The sequence below is a fragment of the Eschscholzia californica genome, unplaced genomic scaffold, assembly GCF_041429995.1.
Source record: "Eschscholzia californica isolate CP2 unplaced genomic scaffold, dmEscCali1.0.p SCAF_6, whole genome shotgun sequence".
Lineage (NCBI taxonomy): Eukaryota > Viridiplantae > Streptophyta > Magnoliopsida > Ranunculales > Papaveraceae > Eschscholzia > Eschscholzia californica.
Window position 1 is genome coordinate 36,677,094 of NW_028238483.1, and position 10,228 is coordinate 36,687,321.

At 33.4% G+C, this 10,228-nt stretch overlaps 2 protein-coding genes across 3 annotated transcripts; one reads left to right on the forward strand and one right to left on the reverse strand.

The window, feature by feature from the left end:
• Positions 1-1,445: 1,445 nt before the first annotated feature.
• LOC147534297 (serine/threonine-protein phosphatase PP1) lies at positions 1,446-5,828 on the forward strand. Of its 2 annotated transcripts, XM_086647800.1 has the most exons (5): positions 1,446-2,052; positions 3,713-4,272; positions 4,514-4,720; positions 5,342-5,388; positions 5,476-5,828. In XM_086647800.1, the coding sequence occupies exons 1-4, from the start codon at positions 1,869-1,871 to the stop codon at positions 5,348-5,350; spliced, it is 960 nt and encodes a 319-aa protein (XP_086503926.1). In that variant the 5' UTR covers positions 1,446-1,868; the 3' UTR covers positions 5,351-5,388; positions 5,476-5,828. The 2 variants fall into 2 exon arrangements, with proteins under 2 accessions (XP_086503926.1, XP_086503925.1); XM_086647799.1 differs by lacking the exon at positions 5,342-5,388.
• Positions 5,829-6,414: 586 nt separating this feature from the next.
• Positions 6,415-7,451, reverse strand: LOC147534298 (desiccation protectant protein Lea14 homolog). The gene is made up of 2 exons (XM_086645366.1): positions 7,092-7,451; positions 6,415-6,970 (listed from the first exon to the last, which is right to left on the reverse strand). The coding sequence occupies exons 1-2, from the start codon at positions 7,295-7,297 to the stop codon at positions 6,646-6,648; spliced, it is 531 nt and encodes a 176-aa protein (XP_086501492.1). The 5' UTR covers positions 7,298-7,451; the 3' UTR covers positions 6,415-6,645.
• Between the last annotated feature and the right edge of the window lie 2,777 nt (positions 7,452-10,228).

Sequence of the window (10,228 nt, forward strand, 5' to 3'; positions counted from 1 at the left end):
ATTGGTTATTTTCAAAAATTACCAAATCCTGTGGTAAATCACAGATACTTGTGAATAAATTATACATACTTTACAGTAGTTTAAGTTATACCAGACAGAAATTGACATAATTTATCAAACAGATCTCTAAAAATTGATTTATGTCGAAGCTTTGAACAACTATGTCACAACAGAAAAAACCATAAAAATCAACCCAAAATCTCACCATAACGTTGAAACAAACTTCTTTATGATGAAAAATAACCATGCAAAAAAAAAACGTGTGAATAAATTATACATACTTTACAGTAGTTTTGGTTAGGATTTTTGTTTCTGATTGATTCGGATAATAGGAAAGAGAAAATTGATTTGGTTTCAAATCTGTAAAGAAGAGAGAGAAAATTGATTTGGAAATATCCGTGGTGATGACGTTTCGTTTTGGTTAGGATTTTTGTTTCTGATTGATTCGGATAACAGGAAAGAGAAAATTTGCTTTCCAAATCTGTTTAGAGGAGAGAGAAATTATGATTTGTTTCTATCCATTTTTTTTCTAATAAATCTCCATATTTTTTGCTAATAAATCTCTACAATTTTTGCTAATAAATCTCCACGTCAAATTTGAGTGCGGAACATTGACGGTAATGTGTTTAGAAAGTGAGGGTTTTTATGTCCATAATGTAAAAGGACTAAATATCCATATTTTGAGATGATTGGATTATAAACCTTTTTTGAACATTATTTTGGTCTATATACCCACCGACCCATCGTCAAAAGGTGAAAGACCGATTTAATGGAAGCTGACCACATCAACATTTGATCCGTGATTGACCTATTTTTAACATATTTTTTAGGGAAATTTGGCCAAAATTCCCTAAAAAATTTGAGTTTTGGTTAAAAAGGACGTATCAACTTTTTATAGGCTTCAGCTCCCTATGACATTTTTGTAAATAATCTAATATAGGGAAAAGACGAAATTAACCTTATTGCAAACCAGATTGCAAACCAGTTCGCAAACGAGAGTGTAAACTAGTTTGCAAACCAGTTTGCAAACGAGAGTGCAAACTAGTTTGCAAGACAAATCAAATTGCGAAGTAGTGTAAACTAGTTTGCAAAGCTCTGCAAACCAAATTGCAAAGTGTGTGCAAAGTCATTGCAAGGCAAACCAGATTGCAAAGCAATGCAAACGAGATTGCAAAGCTCTGCAAACCAGTTTGCAAAGCTCTGTAAATCAGATTGCAAACCAGTTTGCAAAGCTCTGTAAACCAGATTGCAAAGCACTGCAAACCAGTTTGCAAAGCTTCGCAAGCTAAGATTCCAAGGGCAATTTCGGCATTAGAAATGGGAGTGCTTTTAGAATTGTCCTTCAAATCTATTTCCAAACTATATATGGGACCTAAAAGGACAAAAAGATAATTTGTCTTTTTGACAAAAAAAACATGAAATTGGGCCTCCGACCCAATTTCCTGTATTTTTTAACCAATAACAACTCCGTCCATGGTGGACTATCTGGTAAGTATAAAATAGGCATACCGTGGCAGAAACAATCATTTTTTAATAGATAGGGTTCACTCTACAAACTTACATACGTATCCCTAATAGACGGCCTCCAACCCACAGAAGCAGCAGTTTTATTAGAGAGAGAAAGATGCAAGAAAGAAGCTTCAGTCTCCTTCCTTACTGTTCTTGTTGTTTCTAGAGCTTGTTTCTTTTACCTTCTTCATTCATTTACAGTATATTGTTTCTCTAAAAACTTTGGTTTTTGAGTCATTTTTTCACTTTCTCTCTCTAACTTTTACCTAAAAAGTACATCTTTTTTCTAAGAAGAAGAAGCATAAATTTGAAGAACTTGATTTGTTCATCTTGCTCTTCGTTTTTTTGGACTCAAAACGATGTCAATGGATGAAAGTTTGTTGGATGATATCATACGAAGGTTATTGGAAGTTAAGAATGGTCGAACCCCTAAAATGGTTCAGATCACTGAAGCTGAAATCCGACAACTTTGTGTTTCAGCTAAGGAGATCTTCATCAGTCAACCTAATCTTCTTGAGCTTGAAGCTCCCATCAAGATTTGCGGTAACTACTAAACATAAACCCTAAATTTCCCTTCTTTTTTTTTTTCATACTTTTGTGTTGTTATGAATAAAAAAAATACTCCCTTTTATGCATTTTGTGAGTGTTTCAATGTCTAATTAGAGTATGAAAGATTAAATCGTAGTAGATTCCTGTTTATAATGTTTTAATAGTTCCACAGATTATTAGTACTTCTGTAAGAATCACAGAAATTTGGGTTTGAAGTTGTAGGTTTTTTAGTACCTTGGTAGTAATTGAAGTGAATATTAATGAGTCAGTGCATAATCATCAAATTTGAAGCTTTTCTGTATCAAAATAGTGCTTATAATAGCTTGTATGATGAAACACAAGAGACCAGAAAGACACGATAGAGATTATCAATCACTCAAGAACGCTGGACATAAGAGATTACATGGTTCGGTCGTAAGAACCTTCTCCACAGTGAAAAGGACCAGATGATTTATGATTTCATTATGTATGTAGAACATGATTACTAAGATTTCTCAAGAGCTTTTTATTAATATAAACCAAGCACTCTACGCCTCCTCTCTCGCCAAGACCGAAAGCACTGAATGCCTCCATTCATTGATAACCTCCCTTAGAGAAGGGCAACAAACAAAAATGGCCCGGGCCAAAGTTGTGGGCGGGGGGCAAAAACGGCTTTCTGGGTCAGATCTTATGGTGCGGGATGAACCCATATCTGGGACGCTTTTTAACAATAGTTTCTCTGGAGCCAGGATGATGTAGAATGACCTGATGAGTTCCTCGATCTTACCGGCCAATCTTCCTTATAGTACCATATGAATTTTTCACAGTTTGTACCTGATTAGCTTTCTTGACTAAGTGGTTAAGGCCTTCAGTTCTTTAGTATAGACATTACTTTTCCTTGTAGCACTAGGAATTGAATTATTGACATCGTTATCGTTGAATATGTTGTACCTTCGCTTTCTAAAAAAGGGTTAATTTGTTTTTCTAACTTCCTTAGGTTGTTTTGGATGGTCTCGAGCCTCTGCAAAACTGTGACACTGACTAGGGTTTAGGATATATATCAATATATAGTATGTAGTGAACAAGTGTAGATTAATCTAACAAGTGAAGTGCAATATCTGCTCCATGCAGATAATATGATGCTACAGTCACAAGATTATTGCAATTCCTTGAGAACATATAACGATATTATCAGATTCTCGACAAGGTTGCTCTGTCTTTCTGACTTCGCTGCCCTATGTTTAGCTCGCCTTCTTTCATGTTTTCCGCAGAGTTACATATTTCAAACACGCATGAAACCCGGTTTTTGTGACGTAGTGAAGGAAACTGTTTCTCCGTTTTTAGATGATAGTTCTAGAGAAAGGTTACTTCGTAAATCGTAAATTTATCTACCTCGAGACAGTGTTAGGTGCTCGATCTATTTTTGAATAAAGGAGTTTTTAACCTTGATTCTTGGATAAGGAATGCTATTTTTCAGATGAGAACGAAGAACATGAATCAATGCCCCTTTTTAAAATATGATTGGCATGTTTCCGTATGTTCATGGTTGCGAACTTTATATCTAGCCAACAACTTTCTTGAAGAAATTTTGTATATTCAGTTATGAAATTGGAAATTGGGCACAACTAAGAATTTCTTATAATAATTTGAAGCATTATCCTTTTGTTTATTGCAGGTGATATTCATGGCCAGTACTCTGATCTTCTCCGACTATTTGAATATGGTGGTTTGCCACCTGAGGCTAACTACTTATTTCTTGGTGATTATGTTGACCGTGGTAAACAAAGCATAGAGACCATCTGCCTTCTTTTGGCATATAAAATCAAATACCCGGAGAACTTTTTTCTACTCAGAGGCAATCATGAATGTGCTTCTATTAACCGAATATATGGGTTTTATGACGAATGTAAGAGGAGATTCAATGTTCGCCTCTGGAAGACATTTACGGACTGCTTCAACTGTCTGCCTGTAGCTGCTCTTATCGATGAAAAAATTCTCTGTATGCACGGAGGACTATCTCCCGACTTGAAGCACTTGGACCAAATCAGGAACATTGCTCGCCCTGTGGATGTCCCAGATCAGGGCCTTCTCTGTGATCTTCTCTGGGGTGATCCAGATAAAGATATTGAAGGCTGGGGGGAGAATGACAGAGGTGTATCATATACATTTGGAGCTGACAAAGTTAATGAATTCCTTGAGAAACTTGATCTTGATCTCATTTGCCGAGCCCACCAGGTAACACTTCACACTAAACATTAATTGGAGCTCCTTTTTCGGTTCTTATTTTATCAGTTTGAAAAGAATTCTCGTACTTCTATTTTTCGAACTGATAAGTTTCATAACAAGTGCTGTGTCTTTCTGCTACTAGCTCTTATTTATCCATTTAAAAACTAATTATTACTTTCAAATAGATAAGTTGCATAATGAGTGCTTTGTTTTTCTTCTACAATTTTGTCTTATTTATGAATGTAATCAGGTAGTGGAAGATGGATATGAATTCTTCGCGAAGCGACAGTTGGTGACCATATTTTCTGCCCCAAATTATTGTGGGGAGTTTGACAATGCGGGTGCTATGATGAGCGTGGATGACACACTGACTTGTTCATTCCAAATCCTTAAACCCTCTGATAAGAAAGTTAAAGCATTCGGCAACATGTCTAGACCGGGAACACCACCGCATAAGGTATGGAAGTTTGAGATCATAATCGGCAACATGTCCTATGTTTAACATATTCTCTTGTATGATTGCTTGAATATAAATCTCTTTTCATTATCGACAAGATGACAACCTTATATTTCCACACCCCAAATGATACCAACCACATCATTTAAGGTCACAGTCATCTTAGGTGTTGATTAACTACATAATAATGTTGTTATTCTACTTACCAGCTTGTCCACGATACGTTATCTTTGGTAGCATAATATTACTCGGTGAAACTCGCCCACATGGATTTATATACGCTCCATTTAGTATAGCTTGCCTAAGCAGTTGGGATGGAATTGAACCAAGAAACTCGATCAAGTCCTAATTGAGTTTTCATTAATATATATATATATATATATATATATATATATATATATATATATATATATAATTCAAATTAAACTGCAACAGTTCGAAGTTCCATAGAAAACAACTAATTCAGGGGGTTCAACTCCTTACTCTTGAACCCCTTCAGAATCTCCGGTGAATCATCCTATCTCAACTACTTAGTTCTAACCAAGAGCCTACTAATTATTTAATATCATATCTTGGATGATAGACTTCTATACCACACATCTAATGATTAATTTTCTTCAGCTATACTGATTTTGCCGATTTGACTAATCAAAGTGAAGATTAACGAGGTGAATAGTGCTTCCTGTATAAATTAAGATTTTCGGATCTTTGGAAATGCTGCAGCTAATGGTGTTTCTTCCTTTTTCTTCCTTCAGGGCAAGGGATGAGAAATGCTCAAGCCATTATCGGAAGAGCATTACGCATCGGTGGAAGTTTGAAACGGAAACCCATCGTGTAGATGCTTTATCGACAGAAGATTACTATGAGTAATTTTGACATAAAAAGCTTGGTTTTTTATGAACATGACTTAGTTTTATTGTACCTCAGACACTGAAGAAAAGCAATTTAAAGTAAATTATGGTTCTGCTGAAGCAGTTCAACAGAGCAAAAATGGGAGTATCATCTCATTCAACAACTCATCTAGGTTTTTTTTATTGTAAATTACACTCTATAAGTTCCTTCTTTTTTGGTTATGATGAATCATTGTTGTCTTAATTTGCTACAAAAATGTGTTACTTTGGGCCTTGGGGGGATGGTTTTTGTTTCTAAGTTTCTTATGTTTAAGTATGACTTCTCCCAATATGGATCAAGTGTATCCAAACTCAACTTGGGTAAGCCTCTCAAACTAGTCAGATATCATGAGTTAGAAGAAATCAATCATTTTGAGATGTGATTCTGAGTTTTAAATTCAATCAATCCAAGCTTTGAGCCTGATTTGGAAGAAAACGCTTGTTGTTGTTGTTGTTGTTGCTTCTTCTTCTTGTTGTTATTGTTGCTTCTTCTTGATTTAGAACACAAATCAAGAGGAAGTTGACAAATCAACTACGACAGTTGATATGGGATTCCATTTCAAATTTGCGCACGATCTCCCTTTCTAGATCATTTTCTTCATTGCCATATTTTGATCAATCTTTTCATAAAGGAGGAGGGATTGTATTCAGTATAATTTTTCATTGCCATATTTTGATCAATCTTTCCATAAAGGAGGGATTGTATTCGAGTAATGGGCGAAAAAGTCGGGTTGTTTATTATTTTTCACAAAGAATATTACCTAGCACTAGCACTAGCACTAGCCTAACTAACAATCAAAAAGGTTTTCTAAATGTAAATCATAATATTGAACATCAACATTATAACAAAGTGGGGCTTAATATAACGAAAACCAAAGACAACTTTTATTATTCCAAAATAAACAACTAAATGATGAATACGTAAAGTTTTACTCAAAGTATTACTAACTTGACCTTACTTTTATCATATTGTCACTAGTGATCTGAGTACGATTCTGAGTCAAACTTCGAGCAATTGCACCTTGCAGAGTTCGATTATTTTTCATCTTTCTTTTCTTTCTTCTTTTTCTCTTCTTTGTCATCATCATCATCCTTTGACCCTCCTCCTCCTCCAAAGAAATCAGAAATGGTGGGGAGTTTCATCTCACCAGAAGTAGTAAGAGGGATAGTAATATTCCCAATCAATGGAAGATCCACAATTAGACCTATTTCCAATTCATAATCAATATCCCAATCTCTTCCAATATCCCTAGCTAGGCTTATCAGTATAGAGTGTGGTATTTTCACTGGAACTTCAAGCAATGTCACCCCACTTGCCACTAGGTTCCCTGGATCTGGAATCGTTCCAGACACTATCTCCCTGAGAATTAATATATAGTCCCACATCAAAATCGAAAATTAGTTTTATATATAATAGCTAACATGGTAGTAGATCTTAAAAAAAAAAGGTCTTGTAAAAAATGAGTGGTAGACAAACTTACCTGCCAGCACTTTTGAGGAGAAAAGTGATGTCCATGATTGGAATAGGAGTACAATAAGGATTAGTAACAGAGATTTTTGCATTCAAAGTAAGTGAATTAAGACTCAAGCTTTTGAAATCAACATCTGTTACTTCTGCTTCTGGCTTCTTTATTTCTCCTAATTTCTCTGCTACATAATTCTTTGCCTTCTCGATTAATCCTGCCATCTTTCCCTTTCCCTTTCTCTCTCGAATTCTTTTTCCCTCTCTCTCTCTGAAAATGAAGTAAAATAAGATTACTTATAAATTTATAATGGGTGGGCACGAAAGATCCAATACAATTAAGTCTCTATTTATAAAAGTAACTATAGAGTGATATGGCATCTTTGGGTATTCGAAGGGATCAGAAATAATACTAGAAAGGATCCGAAAGCCAAGGCATAAATTAAGGGGGGGTAGTGGATCAAGACATTGGGGGACATTTTCATGTCCCCCAATGTCCGTGTTATTCGTTGGAGACATTTGAAATGTCCCCAAATGTCCGTGTTATTGGTTTGAGACATTTTAAATGTCCCGAAATGTCTGCGTTATTGGTTCGGGACATTTCAAATGTCCCGAAATGTCTCCAAATGTCCGTGTTATTGGTTGGAGACATTTCAAATGTCCCGAAATGTCCGTGTTATTGGTTGGGGACATTTTAAATGTCTCCAAATGTCCGTGTTATTCGTTTGGGACACGAATTTGGGGACATTTCAAGACAAATTAGTTTTGGAGACATTTGGAGACATTTTAGTGTAAATTTGGAGAGCTTTTGGAGAGAAAATGTCTCTCAAAATATGGAAGACATTTGAGGAAACTTGGGGACATTTCAGTGTGGAAGATAATAAAAATAATTATTATTATCAAATTAGATTAAATAATATATAATAAATAATATATAAAATATTATCATATTATTAAATTATACTATTATTATATTATTATAATATTATCTTATTATTATATTACTATATTATATTATTATTATATTCTCTTATTATATTATTGTATTATTATATAGTATTATATTATAATATTATTATTCTATTATAGTAATAATGATATTATTATCATATTACTATATTGTGCTATTATTATATTATTATAATATTACTTTATTATTATATTACTATATTTTATTATTATAGTAATATAATATTATTATATTATATTTTATTATTATATTAATATTTTATTATATTATATTTTATTATCATATTATATTATATTATATTATTATTATATTATGTTATTTTATTATTATATTATTATTATATTAATGTCCACAGATATCTACAGATGTCTATCAATGTCCACAGATATCTACGGATGTCTACGAAAGTCAAAAAATATATTTCAGATTAGTGGTACAAATATATCATTTCATATGATTATATAATAATGATAATATTAAAATAATAAATGTCCACTAATTTCCATCAATGTCCTCAGATATCCACGGTTGTCTACAAAAGTCTAAAAATATATTTTTGAAATATGAGTAAAAATATATTATTTCATAATTCATATGGTTAAACAATAATAATAAAATTAAAATAATTGTCTACCAACTGTCCTTCAATGTCCTCGGATATCCACAGATGTCCACAAATATCGAAAAATATATTTTTGAAATATGAGTACAAATATATTATTTCATATGGTTAGACAATATTAAAATAATAAATGTCTACCAATTGTCCTTCAATGATGAGATAATAATAATAATAATAATAATAATAATAATAATAATAATAATAATAATAATGATGATAATAATAATAATAATAATAATAATAATAACAATAATAGTAATAATAATAATAATAATAATAATAATAATAATAATAATGATAATAATGATAATAATAATAATAATGTCCACTACACATTTGGTCCATGGATTCAGTATGTTGAAATGTCCCCGGAACATTTTGTCCGTGAACCAAATGTCTTGAAATGTCTCTTAAGACATTTTGTCTATGAATCAAATGTCTTGAAATGTCTATAAAGACATTTTGTCTACGAATCAAATGTCTTGAAATGTCTATAAAGACATTTTGTCTACAGACAAATGTCCCGAAATGTCTTGAAATGTCCACGGAACATTTTGTCTCTGATTGTCCCCTAATGTCTTGATCCACTACCCCCCTAAATCCAAATTATTTTGGACGATCAGGATGAAGGAGTCGGACTTTTTTGTACGATATATTTTGTTTTCTGAGAATCTTAGTCGTCTATAAGCCAATTCATATTTATTGATTTTTGACAGGACACGTTTAGAAGGTGACATATTAATATTAAATTTTTTCCTATATTTAAATTTTTCTTTTTACCCATAAGCAAATTGAGGGTGATTATCCAGCCAGTGCGCTAAATAATTGAGACACCACTTACGATTTAACGTGGGTAAGCAAGCAAAAAACACTGGTTAGTTGTTGGACCACTCGACAAGTAATTATTACGGACCCACGTTTGGATGAGTAATTTGACGCAGTGAGGCTATGTTCACTCGCGTTACCATTTATGGGTTTAGATTCGAGGTACTTTATGTGTGTCAGACGATCCATCATTGTTTTACTAAATTTTATCCTAAGAAAAAGGATCTTGCTTTCCGACATGAGTTAAGGTTTCTGTATATGTGGGGACTATAGTAAATTCAGTGTTACACCGCAAGATTGTTATTGGTCCCTACTAGAACATCAATCGCTGTCGCTTATTTTCTTTAATTTATTTCTTTTTGGTGGTTAAAGGTTTTGGATAAGGTATTTCTTACTGGCTATTTGCATCGGTTGTTTCTTAAGAATAATGAATCGGGTCACAAGATATCACTCTTCATCTTTAGTAGTTTAAAATATCCGACGTTTGACTTTTGGAAGGTTCGTTGCCGACATAAAACGCAACCCATAAAGGCCATATAATTACGGGAGCATCTATAGGCGCTCAGTGTTATTTTTTTTGGCGCCCACAAAGAGTGAAACATCCCGAAGTCATTTTCTGCCTCAGTGTTGCTGAAAGTGCACATACAATTTTGTGGTAAGTGTATAAAAAAAAAAAACATTGCAGAAAGAGCATCACTCGAAGTACCGTGGTTTCTACCTATAGGAATAGAATCGCCCT